Source organism: Rissa tridactyla, chromosome 1 (genome assembly GCF_028500815.1).
Source record: "Rissa tridactyla isolate bRisTri1 chromosome 1, bRisTri1.patW.cur.20221130, whole genome shotgun sequence".
Lineage (NCBI taxonomy): Eukaryota > Metazoa > Chordata > Aves > Charadriiformes > Laridae > Rissa > Rissa tridactyla.
The window spans coordinates 136,933,357-136,957,641 of record NC_071466.1 but is presented as its reverse complement, the minus strand read 5'-3'; the positions used below and the strand labels follow the sequence as shown (position 1 = coordinate 136,957,641).

The 24,285-nt window shown below is 39.2% G+C and overlaps 1 protein-coding gene across 2 annotated transcripts in view; it reads right to left on the bottom strand.

The window, feature by feature from the left end:
• Nucleotides 1-24,285, bottom strand: part of ATXN10 (ataxin 10) — a 108,088-nt gene that overhangs the window by 69,659 nt on the left and 14,144 nt on the right. For both annotated transcript variants that reach the window (XR_008469626.1, XM_054222937.1), the window contains exons 4-5: nt 8,934-9,030; nt 7,852-8,016 (exon numbers count right to left, since the gene is read on the bottom strand). Coding sequence is in view for 1 of the 2 variants with exons in the window: in XM_054222937.1 (XP_054078912.1) it covers nt 7,852-8,016; nt 8,934-9,030 (262 nt within the window). In the remaining variant the exon portion in view is untranslated. The remainder of the gene's footprint in view (nt 1-7,851; nt 8,017-8,933; nt 9,031-24,285) is intronic.

The following is a 24,285-nucleotide window of genomic DNA, read 5'->3' as shown; positions in this document are numbered from 1 at the left end:
TTAAAATGGAGGATTTTTTGTTCCTTGCTCTTCAGGAATCAAAAATACAACCTGTTTTTTCTTTCCATAGTAGCTACACTGCCCCATGCACACACTTGGAAAAACTGATGACACAAGCTATATTCTCATCTCTAATGGAACCACCAAAGTATTTCTAAAATAAACAGCTTTTAGAATACACATTGGTCTCGGTTAGGATAAATTATAATGTAATTTTGTACTACTTTTTCCTAATTATTTTACAAAACACATATGTTCGCAGGTTCAATATTCTAAAATAGATCTCTCGTGGCATTCTGCGCTGGTTTCTCTTCTAAATACAGTAGCTTCTAAACTGTGTGACACACTTTTCTGCTGTTGATTAATACAAACCGAAAAGGGAGTGGATGTGTGGGGAAACACAGAGGAATGACTTTTTAAAGGCTCCATAATTTTCCAGAGCCTAAGGCATAGCTCTCTGCATGTTTTAAGAAAAAGCTTTTACTGAAGAAAAAAAAAGAAAAAGAAAAAGAAAAAGAAAAGGCACTGCTTGGCAAGCCTTTAGCATATTGCACATGTGACACAAGATGCTGCTTGTGTTTTCTTCTTCCTTTGGAACAGCAAGGGAGTTTGGTACAGAAGACTCATCAGACCTTTTTTCAGACACAGACATTAAGAGTGAATAGGAAATACATTTCAGTTACTGAACAGTGCATTCTAGTGTATGTAAAGGAAGGATATGTCCAGTTCCCTGATAGCATCCTTTGTTAGGCAGCAGCTGTTGAAAGAAAGCAGCACTAGGAAAAGAGAATCAGCTTATGGAGTAAGTATACTTGCTTACATGTTTTTAGATATGTTCAACTTAGTACGTCAACACTTCAGAAGAATTAAATCAGCATACCACTACAGAGGTATATTGGAAAGACGGGAAAATACACAGAAAATAAATTATTGTCTCCCAAGGGCTTGAAAATGATGCTCATCCCTTTGAATAGAAACAGAAGATGGAACATATGGGTAGAGAAAGCAGAACCAAAAGAGGCATAATGCATAAAGACTGATCACAGTTTGAGACAGATCTTCTGCTGTTAGGGAACAGATATAAAGGAACTAAGTAATTCTAAAAGAAAAAATAAAAGAGATCATAAGAGGGTGTAAGCAACAGAACCACAGTTGAGAGGTTTAAAAACCTTCCATGTGCAAGGAAGTATTTTAGAGAGAATGCTAATCCCACAACTGTGATCATGAGCAGAGCAAGCTGGAAGCAACAGATCATAACCAACCCATGAAAGGGGGAGCCTATGTTGAAGGACAAGGTCTCAGGACTAAAGATGGGACAGGAATGGTCACTCATGCACCAGGCTGTAGCAGCATTGAAGTTTTTCAACAAAGTTAGAGGGTATTAATTCTTAAGCTAATAACCTAGATAGTAGCTGCACGTTGCAAAGAACAACACATTTTCTAGAAGACAAATGCACAGCAAAGAACCGTCAAGGAGATAGGATCATTTAATTAGTGTATGCCATAAATCAAATCAAAGAAAGGAAACTAACTTGTTTCTGCAGAGCCAGTGTCTCTGCAAAGACATACGCTTTGAAGTATGTTCTGTAACATCATACTCCTTGGAGCTTTCTGAGAGCAGCAAGCTCTGGGCACTCTTTGCAAGCCCAACTACAGATCCAACCATTCAGGACAAGACAGGTAAGTTTCAACGGCTTTCATTCCAGAAAACTTCCAGTTTCTTCTTGCTCTAAGATTTTAGCCAAGAGCTACAAAACAAAGGCGTATACAGCCAGTCAGGCAGTGTTTTGAAGAACCTCAGTTGGAGATACACAATCTGCCTCCTCAGATGACTGCTCTTGGGAATTAGACCAGCAGCAGCAACCTCGGAAGAGCTCCTAGTATTCAAGATTACAGGACTGCTAGCCTGAAACAAGTTCAGGAGCCATGTTGACTAGAAGTTTAGAGGCAGTTTAAAAATACATTGACTTATATATGTTAATTAATATTATTTTAAAATGCCACTCAGCATCTAGTATTAAAGATGGCAAAGGTAGCAACATTAAAAAAATCTTGGAGCTATTTAGAGGATCAAGCTTCTAAAACAAAAAGAGGAGGAGGTATCAGTTCTTAAATCAAGAAAATATTTATTAAATGTGTGAATTACATTTGCAACTTCATAGATTTCAGTGATAGAAGCATTTCTGATGCTTTCAAGTAACCACAAGCTTTATGAAATGCACTTTCAGACCATCTAGTCTGGATAAACAGGTATAATCATACAAAGACGGAATACAAAATTTGACCAGGGCATTCCTTATAGAACTGACTTCCTTCTTAAATTTATTAACTATTTCTTAGCTCGTAGCACGCCACAGAAAATACTTAATAAAAAGTGTATCACTCATGAAGACACACTTAGGCGTGCACCACAGCACTGTTACCTCCCTTTCTTCCAAGTTCCGAGGCAATTTTTGTTATGCTGTCAATCTATAACCACATTCTAAAAATGCATCAGTGCTTACAGTCTCAAGATCTCACTATGCTGATCTGCAAAATAGCTCTCCTCTGTTTCAAAAATTGCTTAGAAAGTGGATAGCTTGGCTTTCCATCATTGACTAGATTCAGAAGTCATTAAACTGAAGCCTTATCTCCCATAACCCACCCCTCTCAAGAAGTATAGCCAACACTTCAGAAATTCCCTCTTCCCTGACAGAAAATCCTTGTCTTCTACTGAACACTTTGTGATTCAAGAAGTAGGTAACTGTGACAGGAAAATTCCAGAAAGCTACATCCTGCCTTTAAAGTCGCTTCCTCCACTCTCTTTAACTGGGAGAGGGGTTTATGGCAGACCGAAGAGGAACTGCAAAAGGCCCAACACCAACAGCTCCTTCTAAAAAAGGAGCTCTGAGGAACTGCTCAAAATAATCTCAGATTTCCTCTGACAAAATCTCCCTACAGAAGTACTCCGAGACTGAAGGGAGAAGCAAAAGGCATCACACTTGGAAAGAGGTTCCTCCTGAACTTTCCCTCAGGACTCTTCCAGCTTGGAAATGGAAAACTGGACTCTAAACATGAACGTGGGATCATGAACAGAGGAGGAATTCCCAATTCACCAAAAAAAAAAAAAAAAAAAAAAATTTAAAGATGTGCTTGCCCTCCTGTGATGGGTGAAGAGTAGAAAACCCAACATGTGCTAGCCAAATGGAGTAGTGAGGACCCCTTGGGAGAGACTACAGCTCAGCCAATGACCTCAAATACAAATATTTGTCCTGGATGTCCTCTCTCTGTCCTAACGGTTCATGGCAGCAACAGTAAAAATAACTTTAGCATCATTAAGTGTTTATTTGTGGAATTCATTGGATACTAACTTAGAAGAACATTAAGTCATAAATTTCAGTGCACAATAAAAGAAAAGGGAATGAAATAATGAATAAAAGTCTTGCCTATAGCCAAAACTTGCCTTGTTATATTTTCAATACCTAAAACCAGCATTTGACAGCAAGAAAGCCCAGCCAAGAGGAATAAACACACGTGGCATTCACTTTTTATTCACTGTAATACGAAACCGGATGCTCCTGCTGAGAGACAAGAAGGTAGGCAGGAATGAAGTAATACTTTTAACTTTAGAAGTAAGAACATCTTAATTTCAGTCATTTGTGAGTCCAGCAGTGAGCATAGCCTCCTGGAAGAAGAACAGTTTGTATTTTGGCTCAGCCATATAATGCCGTAACAGCCGCTTAAAAATGGTTGCTGTGATCTTTGTTAGCTGTGGTGCAAGGGACCCAAATCTTTACAACAGAGTACTGGCTCTGTTGCAAATACTGCAGCTATGTAAATTCATTTAAGCAATCATAGTGGTATGTACTACAGTGAAAGATGAAGTACAGCTCCAAATTTTCAATTAATTCCTGACAAAATATTTTTTCTACAGTCCAGCCAGAGGCGCGTCCAAAGCTTAGCTTCAACTTCATAAGAAATGGGACAGAAATCTTTTTACACACTTTTATCCAAGTATGTCTCAGGCATACTCTTCCATATCACAAAGTAACATAGTTACTTGATTGGTGGGGCAGGGGGGAAAGGGCAGTACTTTAGCAATGAATCAAGAATTAGTTCAAACCTCTAAGATTATACGCAACGATAAAAATCGACACCAAAGCAACAGCGCTAATACACCAGAGTCCAAACTTAGTCTAAACATATCCTCAAAGCAGCAATGACTGTGTCTTTCATACACCTATTCGCAGAAAACTGCAATTCATTCAATATCCAAACATGCTTAAGAAATAGAAGGCTCTAATGAAAGAACACCTATTACCGGCGTACGGCACATGCAAACCTACACAATTTCACAAACTATCCTAAAAGAGACAGCATTACTACATGCGAGGACTAACACTGACCCAAGGACAAAGCTTAGCTTTTCACTCATCATTGTCAAAAAAAATGTTCTTATATTCAAGACAAGAATGTTCAGCTTTCATCAGCCAAAGTAAATAACATTACTTCTACCAAAATGAGAAATTCTGTTTACTGTTCAGCTTTTGTGTTCACAGCAACGTATGCATTAAGAAGCCATTTCTGGACACTGCCTGCTCTGTCTGATCACATGAACAGAGCAGCACTTTACGCTAGTAAATGGAGAGCTGTGAAAAATTCACAACAGTTTTCTACAGAAAATAGGTGCAACATGGCTGGCACATTCGGAGAACCAGCAGAGAAAACTGCTCTAGGATGCCAGACACAAGAAAGTCAGCAGAAGAGCTGGCTACCTTGCTTCCTGCTGCTTAGCAATAAGAAATGAAGCAAGCAACAGAAGGTATCATCACTACATTACACAACTGTACCCATCCATGCTTACCTCACAGTAGAAAGATTAATGCTAATAAAAGAAACGGGCTTTCAGACTCAACTCAAGACTACCCTCAACACAAACCAATTCTAAGATTCTAGGAAAAAAGAGAAAACTGGGATTTGGACTGGGAGGTTCAGCCATGTGACATCAGGTGTAATACTCGTAAAGACTCATACAGCACGTGCTTTACAAATGGAAAAAATGATAGAAAGAAGATAGAATAATGATAGAATGATAGAAAGAAGAGGGAGAGAAAAATGATGCAAAGAAGAATCTGAGTTACAAGCAGCAGGTACCTTGTGAAAACATAGTCAGCTATTCATAGGATTAAGTGAATATTAATTTAAGTAATGTAAAGTCAAACTAAGAACAACCTGTTACCTATGAAATACATGCTGCATTAATACTGCCACGATAACAAGAAAAAAAACTCTCGATAACTGCAAGACTTTACAATGATTGATCTACTTGTAACAAGACTACTGACTTTGTATGCTCTTCCAAACCTTTAACTACGCAGAAATACACCGCACCGTACAGGCTCACTCGCTGCATGTATGATCTAAGATAAAAAAACATTACATTAGTGTGACACGCTGACCTATGGCTAACTGGAAAAGGGGAGAAAAGAAATAAAAAAAGAAAGAAAAATCATAACTAAAACCAAGAAAAAAAAAAAAAGACTGTTTAAGTAAGCGTTGTGTAAGGAATGGTATGCACTAGCGGATTTCCATTTTTTTTTTTTTCTTTCCAATAAAAAAGGATGTGAAAATGTTACTTTCTTACCTCCCTGTCCCAAGTACACCAGAGATAACTACATGTATTCTAATATATAAATATCTTACTTTCTTTCAGGATGGAATAACTTTTTTTTTAATTAAAAAAAAAAATCTGATAGGAAGAAAGAACATATTTTGCCATTTAAATTACCCTCAGCCATGACAAATATTGTCTCACAATAAGAACAGATGAACATGAGGGAGAACCAAAGACTAAATGTGTTTCTTGAGATGGGAGATACAAGAAATGGAGCATTAGAAGAACAAATTAAGTGAAGATCAAGAAACAGGGGAGAAATAAGTACAAGATGAATCACAAAAAGGCTCCAGAGTTACAGAGAGACAGAAAAATCACCCCCTTCCTAGCAAGGAATGATCTTTTTCATTTTCAAGGTAATGCTGTTTGAATACCTATTCAATGCTTGATACTGCACTGCTATAACACACGTTTTGGTTTAGATTTTGCACTTGTGAATGCACTTTACCTGTGTTGACTTGAAGACAGCGCCAACATTATTGAAACACTTCCATTTATAATTCGGTTCAAGACGACTGTATAAAATGCCAAGAAACTTACACTACAAACTCATTACTTTTTCTTTCAGTTGCAAAAACTGATAATGAGCTTTGAGACTTAATTAGCCAGTGTTAAAGTACTATGAAAGAAAACCAAATGTATTGGCTTTTTTTTAATGTCTGGAAGATATTCAAATGCCTTTTTGTATATTCCCCATATGAGGAACTTGGTGTTCTGACATTAGAGGGCAAACATTCTTCAACTGCCTTATGGCAGGACTAGAATTACTCTTTTGTCTTTTCCTTCCTCGTGGTCTTATATCTTGTATGGAAGTTTGCCCCTTTTTAATTTCAAGACTACTCCGAAGAGAGACTGTTTTCCACCCACATCAAACATCCATAGTGGAGGTAAGACATTTTCATCATAACATCAACAGAATAAACTTCAGACTTGAAAGATCAGGGAAATTGATACTTCAGCATTTATTTTGATGCAGCATTTATCCTGCAATTACCTCCAAAATATAAATTTAACACTGTAACAACCTCTTCCCACTCTTCCTGGCTTTCATATCTCAGCCAAAATACATTTCAGCGTATCTTCAATACATAAAGAAAATGAAGGATAATCAAGATAATTATCTGAAAAGCAATCTTTCACATGTGTTTATATTGACAGATGCCAAAACTAAAGACTCAGTTTGTCACTTTTGAAATAGAAGTCTGGTTGCCTAACCCTGCAACTTTAAGTCTGCTTTCTGAAAATTATTTATGTCCTAAGCAAATTGACCTGGTTATGAAAAAAGCCCAGCCACAAACAAATTTTAAAGTCATTTTTTCAGTACAAAAGCAAACTAGTAAATGACATTTGCTTTTCATTCAATCATCTTAACCCTGTTTACAGACTTTCCAAATAACTACTAAAACCCTGACAATTCTTCCTAATTAAATTTTGAATTTATACATGACTATCAAAAGAATGCTACAAAAACATACAAACTATCCTTCCCCCCCCCCCCCTTGGAATGCATCATATGACAATTAACTGAATGTGCATTCCTTGCTGATGCAGGGCAGAACGTTTCTCAAACACATAACTGACGACAATATGTACAAGAATGGCCACTAACAAAAAGCACAAAAGCTCAATGGGAGAAAACCACTGATTAGGTGCTCTTAAAGTATGAAAATGAAACATGCAAGATTCACAAACAAAACATATTCTCTGTTTTGGTATAAAAATGATTGCATGTTGCACTAGAGAACAGATCTGTTTTAAAAAATAAAGACAAAAAAGAAAAAAAAACCACGTTTTATGTACTACTCAGAAGCATTAGTCATACAAGTCTTCCCAGCATGACCCAATAACTGAACTCTGTACAGACTATATTCTGTGTTAACTGTATTTTAAAAATCTCCACAAACCAGCACACAAGTATAAATTAGTTTGCATTCTAGAACTGTTTCATTAAAAAAAGACCATGATTTTAAGATTCCTGTCAATATCCTCAACAAAAATGCAGTCTTACTTTAGCAGCAATCAAAACAGTCAGTGAAAGTATCATGAAAATTATCTCTATACCAAATTACTAACTTCTAAATAGATCTTCATTTACTACTTAACAGTTTAACAAATTTAGACATTTTAATACAAAGATTTACACTAGAAAACCACCCAATTAAGAGAGGGGAAAAAAAAAAAAATCCAAAGATACATACGACCACTCAGACTCCAACTGCTCTTTGTAGACTTTCAGGACACGAAGAGCCACAGTCAAGTTCCCTGGATCCAGTAGTTCTCTCACTTTCTCTGAATTAAGGCAGGTGAATAGGACCATACAACAATAGGCAACAATTTTCTCATCACTGTACATTAGGCATGTCCTTCAAGAGAAAATAAGGAGTTCAGAAGGTAAGTTAAAACTGACATTGGAAAAACAGACTAGTGGCATTCAGCTTGTCGAGTTGTTCTTCTGTGCTGTCTTTTAGAGAACCATGAGTTTGTCATTGCCTAAGAGGCACAGAAGACATCTGCAAATAAAAACATCCAACCCCTAACTGAAGGTCAAACTTAACAGGCAATTTACAAAAATAATGCTAAATTGGAGCTAACTGGGGATCTAGAAATTGGGTAAAACCATAATAATCATCTGCTTCTATTATCATAAGGTCTTTCTACATCCAGTGCGGATAAGTGGGCTCCAAAAACATATTCAGAATGATTATCAAATTGAGTGAATGTGCCTTTGTTACTAGCTCACTACGAAAAAATTGGCCAAACCCATCAACAATACTGTCATGAGTTTGCACAAAATAATTTATGTAATATTTCATATGTCATCAAACCTCCAGGAAGATATTCTGGTGAGGTTAGGGAGGGTGGGGTGGCAAAAGGACTGCAAGACACGAAGATTAAGTCACTTTTACTGACAGGTCTACAAAGCAGCAAAGTGAATAAAGAAAAAGCTATGTTCTTGGAAAGGAGTATAACTACTTGAAAACACCTCCGAAATAAAGCTTATGTTTGAAGCTTATAATTTGAAATAGAGTTTTCTTCCAGTTTCTGTTAAATGAAATCAATTTACTGTTAGTTTAGAACAAGTAGGTTTTTTAAAAGGTCCTGACCCCTGTGGTTGACTAACAAAGAAAACATCTACAGGATATGGTCTCAACCGGCCCATTCTCACCAAAGTTATTTTTCAAAGCTTCATGGTGCTAGTAGAGGCACAACTATCATGTAAAAAAGATTTGAATATAACCACAAAAATTACATTAGGAAAAAAACCCGCATCCATGCTTACAAGAAGAGATCTGGGAAAGCACACTTCCAAATGCTATTCTGGGAATCTCCGTTTCCTGCTGCAACGTTTCCAAGAAACTGGAGGCTACAACGAAGAGCTGAAAAAAAAACAGAAAATATATTAACAGGAATCCAAAGAAACACTAATAAATTTCATATAAATGACAAACTTCAACATTACAGCTATACACTACAGAATCCATCTCAATTAAGCTTTGGGTGCAGTATTTCACCTCTACTGTACTTAAATATTTGAATTTTCTCTTCTAATGCAAATAATTTCACAAAGTATTCTAGAATTATACCCAAAACAAATCACATTTTTCCTCAGTTAGACTTTTATTAGAATCAAACATTTCTTACTAGTGACTACAAGAACTAATTGACTCTGGCAAGGTTTAAGACAGATTGAAATCAATGAAAGCTTGGAGCTACAGTTAGCACAAACTGAAGCAGACCCATGCTGAACCAGTGGCTGCCACATGGTAGTGGCCATTTTGCCTCTTCTGGATCTGAGGTGGCTTTCTTCCTTGTATTAAATTAACACAAATAGGCCGCCTGTCATCACCTCAGCTCTGCAAGAGCAGCTAATAAGAGAGGTCTCCAGGAACCCTCCCCAAGCTAGCCAAAGATGGCTTGAAAATTTTGTTACAGCAGGTAGAGCCAGAGCAAGAGAACTAAATCTATTCCCTCACTACACACATTAAATTCTATTTAGCTGGACAAATAATTATACAATATGATTATGTGCTCAATACTTTCTGATTTCTATCCCAGAAAAATTAAAGCCAGTACTTGAAGTAACTTTGCCTCCAATTTTAACACTGAATTTAATATAGCAGATTTCTACTATTACTACAAAGGATTTATTCCAGCCTCCTCTCAATACAGACTTAAAATATGGGAAGATGATATTTCTTCATACAAGTTAATATCCTAGAGCCCACCAAAAGATGTAAATTCATGAAAAATGAAAGCATGAACCCACAGACCTCACAAAATTAAAGCACTTTTTTGGCCCTATTGACAGCTCTCTATAGGCTGGCCCTTATTAACATGTTGGCAAAGAAACTTAAAATTAAATGCTAAAATGCAGTTTAACAGGTATCACAAACAGCAGCCTATTACAGATGGAGGTGGCTGATATTGCCAGGTTCTGAAAATAAAATCAGGTCTCTTTGAAAGGTGCTGTGCCAGCTGGCAGCCAGATTTCCTACAGACGTCTGGCCATATGTCCTCTTGGGAACAAAAAGAAAGCAGGTCACTTGGGCTTAGGGAACAGTAACTTGGTTTTTCCCAATATACGTTTTTTAAGCCCAAAATATATATGTTTTCTCCACAATGTATTTTGAATCATCTTCTCCTTTATGCATTAGTTCTTAAGATTTCTGTTCTCTCTCCCTGCACATCTGTACTTTTTTATTATTTTCTGCCCATCGTTATGTTTCCGCTTTTCCCATCCATCTGATTCCCATCCTGCTGACTCAGAATTTTCCTGAAGGACAGCAAGCATGGGCACGCTACTTTTCTAGTAGACATTTTAAGGAAATACTTCCCTGTTACAAAGAAATAACAAGGCATTACATCCTAGGAATAGGGTATTATTTCTCTTTGTGAACTCCTTACCTACTCTACTCTATTATGAGAAAGATCTCAGATATGTGAGGTTGGTTGATTATACTCCAATCTCCAATTGCTTGACCCTTTTCAGCTATCAGTTACACTTTGGTCCTTAGAGACTAAGCCGACAAAAAAATTCTACGGACTAGGAAAAAAAAATTTAAACATCTTTTAAAAGTTGCCATTCTTACTGTAACAATGATGAAATGCTATGAACGTATTTGTAATACAATAATAAATATCTACAAATTCTCCATTAATCATACACTGGAGTCTTAATATTTCTGAAAGCAACCAACAATGTCCTTGTTCAATCGTGATGTCCGGAAAAAGCAAGAAGGATCCAGGAAAAGGTCAGAATTCCATGGATCTACCATGGAAAAATAGAGTTTTACTTTAAGTGCTTGTTTTTAACCAGTAACAGTTAACATTTTTCTTTTAATTAGAGCACACAAATCAATATATGGGCAAGCAGTTAATCTGTGAGACAAAAGCAACTGTACTTATTCACAACTAAGCAGAAAAAGATGATGTCTTGATAATGCAACATTTCCCCATGGAAGTAATCTCATACGATGAATCTCAGTAATTCAGAAGAAAAATGTGATTCAATAAACACCTAAGGTAATTAAGCTACATCAGGAGTATGAATTACAGACAACAGGACCTAGCTCACAGTCTCTCTCATTTCAGAGGACTTAGTGCAATCATTATGCCAGGTCAATAACATATGCCAAATATGGTTAGTGTACTGGAGGTTATGATTAGCGTATTGACACAATACCTATGTTTTGGCTTGTATGATCATGGACCTGCCTTGGAGAAGCTGTGTATGCTGGGAGCTGATAAGATTCACCTGTTGAAGTGGGACAAGAGGGTCTTCACTAAGCTGGACAGACTTACACAATGAGACCCTACCTGGAGTATTGCATCCAGCTCAAGGTTCCCAGTACAAGAATGACATGGACCTGTTAGAGTGGGTCCAGAGGAAGACCACAAAAACGTTCAAAGGGCTGGAACACCTCTCCTGTAAAAAAAGGCTGAGAGAGTTGGGGTGTTCAGCCTGGGGAAGAAGGCGGCTTCAGAGGGACCTATTGCAGCCTTTCTCACAAAAATTATGGAGGGAGACTTTTTACCAGGGCCTGTAATGACAGGACAGGGGGCGACAGTTTTAAACTAAAGAGGGTAGGTTTAGATTAGATATTAGGAAGAAATTCTTTACTGTGAGGGTGGCGAGACACTGGAACAGGTTTCCCAGAGAAGTTGTGGATGCCCCATCCCTGGAGGTGTTCAAGGCCAGGCTGGATGGGACTTTGAGCAACCTGGTCTAGTGGAAGGTGTCCCTGCCCATGGCAGGCAGCTTGGGCTAGATGATCTTTAAAGGTCCTTTCCAAACCAAACCATGCTATGATTCTATGTGCCATGTCCAGCAGTCACAGATGGAAAATCAATGATGAAGAGGGGCAAACAGCATTAAAAGTCATATAGCACCACAACTAGAGTAGCTCATCACAGCATGTTCTCTGAATCACATCACAGTAGTATCTGAGTGGTTATACTCAAAAAACCCCAAACGCCGCACTTTTATGAAGCTAAAAATAATTGTCAATCAATCTTTCCAGTTGCATTAGCTAGTATTTAGGAAATACAATTATAAAAAAGTATGTCTTTTCCATAGGACTGATTTAGTTAACATCTTAAGTCCACCCCCTACCTGCTGGTGTCTGTAAGCACTGACTTTAACAAATAATTCTGTAGCTGTCGGCACAGCAAAATTTTTACTTAAAAAACATTACACTGTGTGTGGTCAACAAGACTATTTTTAACCTGATTGTCGACCACTGTGAAATTACATGTACTAAGATGTAACTTCTGATACACAGATTGGCCCTAGAGCTGACGAAATTTCCCCCCCCGCCATTGATATTTCAATAGTTCCTATAAAGGCAGGATATTTTTTAGCAAATACAAATACTCAGATTACATGTTGCTTTCACAAACAGCCTGCAATAGATTATGGAGAATTTTCTAGGTTCTACAAAAATAACCTCTTTCTACAACAGGGCAACATGTACAAATGGGAACACTGACCCCTCTCCTAGTGAATCTTGGTACCTAAATGTTTGTCTACACATAAACTGATCTTTTGGCGTCACTCAAAGCCACCCATGCAAAAGGTGAGGGAGCTGATACTACTTTATAGCCCTGCATAAGGGCGGCTTAAACGCACTCCAGCACTTCAGTAGCTTCAAGATCACAGCTCCATTTGTTCCTTTCAATCTCTTATGACCACACACTAACCGAACCAAGCTCTAGCACACACTTTTAATTTAACAATTATATTGCAGTACTACCCAGATGGTCTGAAGGACCCACCTGAACCTTCCAAAGGCCTGACCCTGTGTCTTGCTTCTCACAAAGAAATCATTTCACACAGTGTCATTTGCAGAATCAGATTGTATATTAGATGAAAAGTTAAATCCTTGACATTATTAGGACAAAGATTTTAAGCATATGATTTAAAAACACAATTTATTGTTTCCTTCTGCTCCACATGGTTAGGTGATAATATTTATTCATTTATTAAAATTTATTAACATTCCAGTACTAAAGTTAGAAGAGTTTATTGCTGGTAAGCCTTTATCAACAAAAGACTAACTGCAATTTCTCCCCATCGGTATCTTTCCCAATTTGACTGCTACACACAATTACGTTATTACACAACATATTTTGCTCTAGTGTATATTATTTAAATGTTTATATCCACACATATTTTTACATCTTCCTTACAGAACATGAGTTTTCTCCTGGTGGATGATCAGACTTATCTTTCAAAATCCTACTACAATTTCTCTGCTCAAGAACAAGAGTACATGAACTTGCTCACCAATCACTTCGAAAAATCTTGACCTCAGCTGTGAGGCTTACAACAGTCACAAGAGATTTCCATTCTTTTTATTTGGGGCATGCAACACAGAGATAGTTATAAGTATGACCCTTTGCCTTTACTGGAGTTACATAGAAATGTAACGTAAATCCAATAAAGCCTGTATGAAAGCAGTAAAAAACTGGCTGGATGTCTGGGCCCAAAGAGTTGTGGTGAATGGAGTTAAATACAGTTGGTGGCCAGGCAGAACTGGTCTTCCTGAGGTATCAATATTAAGGCCAGTTCTGTTTAATATCTTTATCAACAACCCCAACCAGGGGATCAAGTACACCCTCAGTAAGTTTGCAGAAGACACCAAGTTAGGCAGGAGCGTTGATCTGTTTGAGAGCAGGAAGACTCTACAGAGGGATCTGGACAGGCTGAGGCCAAGGGTACGAGGTTCAACAAGGCCAAATGCTGGGTCCTGCACTTGGGTCACAACAACCCCATGCAGCGCTACAGGATTGAGGAGGAGCAGCTGAAGAGCTGCCTGGTGGAAAAGAACCTGAAGGTATTGGTTGACAGCCAGCTGAACATAGGCCAGCGCTGTGCCCAGGTGGCCAAGGCGGCCAACAGCATCCTGGCCTGTATCAGGAATAGTGTGCCCAGCAGGACTAGGGAAGTGATTGTCCTCCTGTACTCAGCACTGGTGAGGCCCCACCTCAAATACTGTGTTCACTTTTGGGCCCCTCACTACGAGAAAGACATTGAGATTCTGGAGCATGTCCACAGAAGGGCAAGGAAGCTGGTGAGGGGTCTGGAGAACAAGTCTTACGAGGAACAGCTGAGGGAACTGGCGTTGTTTAGTGTGAAGAAAAGGAGGCTGAGGGGAGACCTTATCGCTCTCTACAACTACCTCAAAAGAGGTTGTAGAGAGCTGGCAGTCGGTCTTTTCTCCCAGGTAACAAGTCATAGGACAAGAGGAAATGGCCTCAAGTTGCTCCAGGGGAGGTTTAGACTAGATATTAGGAAAAATTTCTTCACAGAAAGGGTTATCAAGCATTGGAACAGGCTGCTCACGGGAAGTGGTTGCACCACCATCCCTGGAAGTATTTAAAAGATGGGTAGATGTCGTGCTGAGGGGCATGGTTTAGTGGTGATTTTTAGGTTAATGTCTGGACTTGATGATCTTAGAGGTCACTTCTGATCTAGATGATTCTATGATTCTAACATCACTTGCCAGACTGCAACCGTAAGGCTAGCAAACTTGCAAATCTCTCTTTAATGCTTTGCTAACCATTAACTATGCGTACACAATATAGCTGGTGTGTCCCACTTACATCGGGGACAAGCACAAAGGTTTACAAGTACTCAGACCAAATCACAGCCTCCTGACAGCCTGTACACCTTCTAAGTCACCTGTGAGCTCTATAGATCTGAATTGTGGACGGCAAGCCATTACAACCACCACCTTTTGTTATTTGTAAACAATGGCAGAATGTTTTGTGATATATTGCCATCCCTGGAAAAATAAAACCCTCAGCTCAGCATAAGGTGTAGATCTCTATTACTATAAAACGTTAGTTTCCACCACTATCATCCGGTCATTGACTTGTTTCCTTGTGGCTGCAAGTTAAAGCAACTTCCAGTCATAAAAAGAGTTATTTGCCTCTTCACCACCATGAATCATACCACAAATACTGATGAAAATATATTTTCCTTGGAAAACATTCTGTCTAGACTACTCAAATTGAATGTACAATACATATATGGGCTCTGTCATTTAAAGTTATTAAAATAGTGCTTAGTATTTTATTTCTGTAAATAAAATGAACGTCTAGCTACCGATTATATTTCCGCCTTGATCATACTGCACTTGCTGCAGTGCAGACTAGTAACCCATTTTTACCATCTGTGGAATACCAAGAATGTTGTGTTTAATAAAGTTTCTGTTCCCACTCCTCATCTCCTCCACCTCCAAAAGAAAGCAACACTCTTAATTTATTTTTTTTCCCTTCAGAAATGCCAACTCTAATATTAACAGAACATTATGTGCAGTGACTGGACAACCATTCTGTTCTTGGAAGATAAACGTCTAGGCAAAATATCAACACTTTCTTCTTACTATAAAGAAGAACTTGACTCAAAGACAACAAAAATCCCCACCACGCTATTAAAAATGTGAAGTTACTAGTGAATTAGAAGGGAGCTGGAAGAGACCATCAGACCACTCAACGAATTAGCCTGTGATGTGAATTAAGTTCTAATGAGAACTCATAATGATAGATTCAAAAAGGACTCCCCAGGAAAAGAGTCAGTTTGACATCCCACTGCCTGACATAAGGTTAGTGTCATACCAACTCAGACTCATCCAGCATTAACGATACTTATTTAATACAGTAACTGGATTGTTCTCTTTATCTTCTGGTATTTTAATTGCATTGTTTTATTTTCAGAAAGTATCCATCGTAAGTGTGTTCATTTCTTTAATAAATTATCTATTAAAGTCTAAAAGCATAATAAATGGGACTCCTGTTATACCCCCACAAGTAGCAAAAACACATGCCTGAGATTACTCTCCTATGTGAAGTAAAACATATGTAAGTGCTTGCAGACTTGGGAACTGCATTTATAAGCTTCCTGCATGTGTTCAGATGTAAAATCTTTTTCTTGAATCAACCTAAAAGTTGAGCCTAAATCTAACAGACAATGTCTCTTTAAAGATCCTGGTCTAGCAAAATCAGCAAGTTTGAAGTACTGGGGAGTTTCAACCTGGACTTAAACCATGCCAGGAAACCATGAAAAATAACAAAAAGGACTGGCCACCCACTATGCGTTATTCATGGTATCTAACCATATGACACACTACTACATGATACCTTGTACAGGTCTTAAAAAAAAAAAAAAAGAAAATTATTAACATGTAAAATACTAACCAAGATTATGAGCAAATTTCTCCAATTATTTTTGATGGCATACTGTGGATGTTGTTTCATTTAAACCAAAATTTCCACTGAGGTGCTTATATTTTCCCTAGAAAAGCTAAACGATCTTTTTCTGTAAGCCTGTGGAAAGGATATCAGACTTTTTTTTTTTCCCTTGGACCATTTATATTCTGTATCTGGCTAATAATGGATCATGGTCCTTTTGCAATATACTGAGATCAACAAGTAAACTTACATTTAGTATTTTTACTTGGACATCCACATTAATATACAGCAACAGTTTTAGCATCCACATTTTTGGGCATCGCAATTTATTTTTAGTTATTTTTTTATATCTATAAAGGTAGTTTGCCTCTTCTCATTGCTTTGTTCCAGTCCCTTCCACATCAAACGTGATGTGTGTCCAGAGGATGGAAGAAAGGAAAAGATCTTGACATCTCCTGGTACAAATCTTCTAACTTTTCCTTTCTACACTGGCAATATTCTCTAAAATTCTCACTGAAAAGTGAGGGATAGACACAAAGCATTTCTATCCCAGCCCAAACCTGCTAACAAAAAGGATACTGCAGAATGGAAAAAAAGTCTTGTAGCTTGTGTCTGGGAAGCCACGGTTACAGATAGCTCTCTCCCTTCCCATCAGAACAATGCTCATGTAACTGGAGAGTCTGGATGTTGTACCGAGGCAATGATTATCAAAAGGTTGGAAGAATGTGATGGTCAACTTTTACATAATTGTAACTACTTGGGTTTTGATCCAAACAGGCAACAGTTTACCTGAAGACAAGCAGATGCCTCACATTACTCCCTTTGCCTGGATCTTCCTCCAGCTCCCTTTCCATCCCCTGCATCTTCACTTTCCCTGGAGGAAGAACTATAGCACTCTCAGGCCTCCGTGACTCTTTAGTAGGTTCATTTCCTCGCAGTACATGTGAAAACAGCTAGGCTTCTTCTCCCCACATTATACTTAGGATGCTCTGTCTTCATGAAGCTCTCTGCATTACAAGGTTTGTTTGTCCTGTTCTTTCCACCTTGATCTTACTATCCTGACATCCCTGACGGGAAAAACAAAAACAGCCTAGATCTGGTCATATCACATAAGAACATAATGTAATCTTTACAATAAATGTATCCTTTATCTCTTCTCCTCCATCACAGCCACAAGACAGGGAAAAAGCATGTGACCTGCACTCTGCCTATCATCGCCAATAACCATAGAATCAATTAGGGACAGTATATAATTGGCAAACCCCATTGATGCCTGCCCTTTTCTGGCCAAAGCCTAGCAGCAGCTTATGAGATGAAGACGGGTTCCTCTTCCTGCCTTTGATGTAGAGGGAAGCTAGAAACAGACACTGAGCAGCTGCTGCAAGGTAAGATGATCAGAAATATGATGGCCCTGCTCACACCAGAGCTGCCCCGTGCAGCTGCCAATTCAGCACACAGTGTCAGAGCAAAGCAAAAACACCACAGCCTTTCCATCAAAAGAAAAAGTCAGGGAACAAATTTTCCATCCAAAATAGAACAGTTAGGTTTTTGCCCCACACCTTTACAGTCAACCAGTGGTGAAAATCTTAAATTTACAGCTATTTCTGCAAGTTTTGATTCACATATACTTATGTAGATTAGAAACCCTCCTCTTTATGAATCTTGTTGACATTATTTGCTGGTAGGGTAGGGGACAGTAAAGAGCGAGGAAGGAAGGAAGAAAGGAAGGAAAGGGCTTACAGAACACTGTATTTAAAGATCCACAGAAATATAGGCATTACTGTTCATTTCAAGCCTCAACCAAAGTAACCAGAAACCATGCTAATTAAATAGACATCAGCAAACTTCCATTTCCTTTGTGCTCCAAGTGGATATCAGTCCACATTATAAAACCACTATGCATGTGTCATAAATCAGCAACATCTTGGCAGGCTGTACTAGAAAGCCTCTAAACTGCAGGAGCAAGAAAAAACCAAGACATCTACACCCACTGCCTAAAAGCAGTATCAGCAAGGCGAAAAGGGAAACCTACAAGGCAGCCCATCAATCTACCAATTGTTACAACCTAAAGATATTAGCTCACCTTAGTCTCTCTCCTAGAAGGAGCAGAATGATTTATATTGAGACAGTCACTGCCTCTGTTTCCCAGTACAGCAATCAAAAATTTTTTCCATGAGTATCATGAAAAGGACAGTTTTGAACATCAGTGCAACATACACCAAACTGTTGGAAAGCACCAGCTTTTCTGTCTCTATTCATAAGTCTGCTTTCAATGCCATGAACGTCAACAGCATCAGACAGATGAACCTCACTAGGCAGGATCCAGTCCATAGTTCAAATTGTACCTCAACAAGCCACTGCAGTGATATACTTTTATACTCACAGTCCACAGTCAATGAAGTAATTCAGCTGAGCACAGCTTAAATCAGTCAGTCACAGCAGATGCAACACGACTCAAGGAGAGAATCAAGCCCAAGGTAGGAAAAAACCTCATTATCAAGAACCACTGGATTCAAACTTGGTAGGACATTTAAACCAGTTAGGAAAAGGTTTTCAAATAAGAGGGGAGTATAACAATCTTCCACAGGACTAACAAGGAATAAACAGAAAAAGCTGGAGCTTACTACATTCAGACACAAGATCCTACAACTGCAGTTGCCTGTGGTAGCAACGGTCTAGTAATGATGATTCAGTCCCTTTTCGAGCTTTTATTCTCAAGTTAGAAGCCTCTCTTCCCTCTCCTCCCTTGCCCCCTCCCCCTTAAGAGAAGAAAGCGTTGCATTTAAATAGTGCCCCTAGTCCTAAAGCTGCACTTCTTCAGTGGATCTGAACTTGCTCTCCTCAAACCTCACTCCACTCCAGATGTTATGAAATGAGAAAATGAAATTAAGGCATGTGTAAAGTTTCCACAGTAATACCAGAAGTCACAGCCAAGCCATACACACGAACACAGATGTGTCAAGGCTGAAAACAATTCTAACACTAGCATTTACTCAAAATAACAGTTCCTGCTGTATCACATAAATATAGCTTGCTGTACTAGCCGTGCAGGGCACAGTTAGTTGTGCCTGTATGCACTGCACAAGATTCTAAATGTGTGACTCTCAGCGCATAGAGCAAGAGTTAAGCACTGCAGAGGGGCAATACTACATGCACAAGAGCTAAAGAGAATTCAGTGTTTGCTGACTCAGGACAATTCATCAGTTTGACTCGTCTTAGTCCAGGTTTGGCTCTTTTCCTTCTGCAGACAGCTGAAAGAGGTGTAAAAGTTGGCTCCCTACTTTGCAGTTTCTGAAAAAAGGCCAAAGAACAAAGACCTGGAACGCTGACCTGAACCAAGGCCCACCAAAATTAAGAGACTTTCCACAGCCTTTAATAGACTTTGGACCAAACTATGAGGACGAAGAAAACCTTCTTGCCCATGGAAGGTGGCATCAGGTTGACACCCTTCCTAAGAAGGGTGAAGCCTGCATGGCTGTAATCCTTGCTGTAGATGTTCTGAATTCAGACAGTTCACTAAAAAGCTGCGGCAATATTAACCAAAGCACAGCACAGACAGAGCAGCTGTAAAGTTAAAACTGCAGTATGGGGCAGGACTGAAGTACCAGTTACGTCTGGTAACTTACCATTGCCCAGCAGCAAGACTGCCCAAGTCCTGCCTGCACCATCAATTGGCAAAGGGGCAACTGCTATTGTTAGAAAACCTCGTACTTGCTTCCTAGCACAGTTGTTTCTGGGAGATGCTCACAGTCACCCTTGAAAAGCACTCAGACTCACTTTCAATTAAAAAAAAAATAAAATAAATTAATGAGCTAAACACAAAGGAAGAAAAAAACCCAAACAACCTAACAACCCTAAATGGTACCACGAGAACAAACCAATTACTTAAAACTTTCCTGTTCGGTAAAGTAGTAAAATGTTCTGAGCTATAATAATTAGGGGATAGCAAAACTAAAAAAAACACAGGATTTTCTTAAGCTATGGAAACACGAAACCAAAACCCCAATACAAGTGCAAATAGCAGTTTACTTCTACCAGATAGTGTATCAACTGATTGTTAGGGCATACACTTTGCAAATGCTACAGAGACCATGAAAATCCCAATATTATTTTTACAGATTGGAAAAACACAAAGGCCAAAAACAACATCAATAACTCAAATAAAAAACTCATGCTTATGTTTACATAAAAGTTTGATGAGTATAATATATTCGTCACACTCCCACAATTATTCCCCGAAAATACTATAAATATTATTTTGACAATGTAATTATAGTTTTTACTTTAACAGTGGCAGCAAAGTACTGGCACCAGTCCCCCATACAAAAAGCCTAGACAGACAAAGCAAAGATCACACGTGGAAACTGGCAACTTAAGATCAGGGCTGTCCCTTATTTATAGGGATAAAAAAAGTCTGTTTAAATTAGCATCTGGTTTATTTAAGCTGTAAAACATAAGTAAGTTTAATTATGCTAGCAGTAAGCAAAAGGAAACCCCAAATACAAAAATAAATGGAAGTGCAGATTTTTAACTTCTCTTTTCTTCCAAGCAACTTCATGCCGCTTTTTGGGAATTAACCCCATGGACTGTGGGTCCATTCAGGAACCACTCTCTCCCACTTCCTCCCTTGAAAGGAAAGCTAATATGAGTAGGAACTTAAATTGACAAGTGTCACCTATTAACAGTTCATGATGTTTTGACTCTGTATGACAAGTAAAATGGTTCAAGCTTTATAACCACTTACTCTCTCATTCCACGTAAATTAGCATGTAACATATGACTCGTACAACAAAACTGCAGTGTAATAATTTACAGTATTTGCTCACAAAAAAAAAACCTCAAAAACAAACCACCAACAACAAAAATCTCCAACAAAACAGAGATTTTGTTGCTTTCTCCTCTGAATATAGAGGGCACTGATGTGGGAAGAGAGGAAGGATTAACTTTCCTTCCTCAATCCTGTTGGTTTAAATTTAGTAGCCATTGTGTTTGAGTGTCTCCAGGATACAATTTACAAGTTACATCTTCTGCAACTGTAGTCACGTTCAATCAAATCCATATAACCAAGCCTGTGTGGAGACACTTGCTGTTCAGACAGCAAAAAAGATCTCTGTTTATAGGTAATAAAACTTAGCAATGATTTCCCAAATGCACTGGATGAGCTCTGGATATTCGCTCTGCTATGATGTCTGTCTAGTAAAAATTTACTGTTCCATCACACTTTCCAGGCATATTTTAAAATATTTATTTTTATACAAGCAGTAATTTGGAACTGAAACCATTCAGTGCAACATGATTAAAGGATTACAAAAAGCAGTGAAAGCAGAATGCAAATTTTTTAAGAGAAGAAAACAGAAACATGAAAGATACTGAACAGGAAATAAAAAAGAAGCACAAGAGACAAGAGACAGACTGCCTTGGTCAATATTGGCATTAATTAAAGAATATTTAGGTTCCATAGTTGACCATTCTATTTCTCTTTCCTGTTAATTTAAAATACATTGCTGAATGACCAGTCATTTCAAATGATAAGGTACAGAAAAGAAGAAAGTATCAAAAATAGGCCACAGATAGATAGACTCCTATGCCAGTACATAAGCCCTAAATGCCCTTATTTTCAAGCTAACTGGTTCTGAAAAGGTACCATTCAGATGCATTCTGAAAAGATGTATTTACTTATAGCTCATTTTCCTATTGGCTAAAATATAATCTTTTTAATGGGACCAAAAGTAACAGTGCTGCTGCTGCCATTGCCTTCTAGGGGAAGAAAATAAATAGATAGATAGATATTTACAAGAATCAAGAAATGGTTGAGGACACATGGCTGTCCATTTAAAAAAGAATAAAGGAAAACCAATTTAGTATTCCTTGGTAGGTTTGGGAACATCACCTTCCCCTGCTTTTCCATACCCTCAAAATTAGCTGGTCTCAGTTTTCCAGTGCAATTCCAATTTGCAAATGGTTGAGTGCAGAACTAAGAACAGGTCTAAGAAAAGAAACATCTTATGTTTCATTTCACTGAGTGAGGACAGAACTGAAAGGTTTATTTCATAGAATTATAGGGTTGGAAGGGACCTCTGGAGATCATCTTGTCCAACTCCCCTGCCAGAGCAGGGTCACCTACAGCAGGTTGCACAGGAACACGTCCAGGGGGGTTTTGAATGTCTCCAGAGACAGAGACTCCACCACCTCTCTGGGCAGCCTGTGCCAGTGCTCTGCCACCCTCAAAGTAAAGAAGTTCCTCCTCACATTTAGGTGGAACTTCCTATGCTCAAGTTTGTGCCCATTACCTCTTGTCCTGTCCCCGGGCACCACTGAAAAGATCCTGGCCCCATCCTCCTGACATCTACCCTTTAAGTATTTATAAGCATTGATAAGATCCCCCCTCAGCCGTCTTTTTTCCAGACTGAAGAGACCCAAACCCCTCAGCCTTTCTTCATAAGAGAGATGTTCCAGTCCCCTAATCATCTTGGTAGCTCTCTGCTGCACCCTCTCCAGCAGTTCCCTGTCCCTCTTGAACCGGGGAGCCCAGAACTGGACACAGTACTCCAGATGTGGCCCCACCAAGGTGGAGTAGAGGGGGTGAATGACCTCCCTTGACCTGCTTGCCACACTCTTCTTGATGCACCCCAGGATGCCATTGGCCTTCTTGGCCACAAGGGCACATTGCTGGCTCATGGTCATCCTGTTGTCCACCAGGACTCCCAGGTCTCTTTCCACCGAGCTGCTCTCCAGCAGGTCAGCCCCCAACCTGTACTGGTGCATGGGGTTATTCCTCCCCAGGTGCAGCACCCTACACTTGCCCTTGTTGAATTTCATAAGATTCCTCTCCGCCCAACTCTCCAGCCTGTCCAGGTCTCTCTGTATGGCGGCACAGCCTTCCGGTGTGTCAGCCATCCCTCCTGGTTTGTGTCATCGGCAGACTTGCTGAGGGTGCACTCTGTCCCTTCATCCAGGTCATTGATGAATATATTGAACAGGACTGGTGCCAGTACTAACCCCTGGGGAACACCACTCATCACTGACCTCTAGCTAGACTCTGTGCCCCTAATCACGACCCTCTGAGCTCTGTCTTTCAACCAGTTATCTATCCACCCCACTGTCCATTCATCTAGCCCACTCCTCCTAAGCTTCCCTATGAGGATGCTGTGGGAGACCGTGTCAAATGCCTTGCTGAAGTCAAGGTAGACCACATCCATTGCCCTCCCCTCATCTATCCATCCAATCATTCCATCATAGAAGGCTATCAGATTAGTCAGACGTGATTTCCCCTTGGTGAATCTGTGTTGACTGCTTCTCATAGCTTTCTTTTCCTCCACATGCCTTGAGATGACGCCCAGAATGAGCCTTTCCATCATCTTTCCAGGGATGGAGGTGAGGCTGACCGGCCTGTAGTTCCCCGGCTCCTCCTTCTTGCCCTTTTTGAAGACTGGAGGAAAGCCAATGTCACTCAGGCACCTCGCCTGTTCTCCAGGACCTTTCAAAGATGATGGAGAGCGGCCCAGCAATAACTTCCACCAGCTCCCTCAGCACTCTCGGGTGCATCCCATCGGGGCCCATGGACTTGTGAATATCTAATTGATCCCTCACTCGATCCTCCTCAACTGAAGGGAAGTCTTCTTTCCCTGTTACTTCCCCCAATGCCTGGGATTCCTGAGGGCTGGGCCGAGCAGTAAAGACCGAAGCAAAGAAGGCATTCAATTTCTCCTAGCCTCTCTTGACAAAGTAGAAATCACCTGAATCACTTAACTGGTATTCATTCATTTTTGTATTCAGGAATATTTTGCAAACGTAGCAACTCATAGCTTCCTGTTTTACTCAGATTCTTCTTCAGGAAAACAAAGACATTTAATTAGACATCCCCATTTCTGTAAGCCTTTGAAAATGACTTTAAATTAATAACTTTTTAGTTGTTACCCAATGCAGCTCCATGGAAT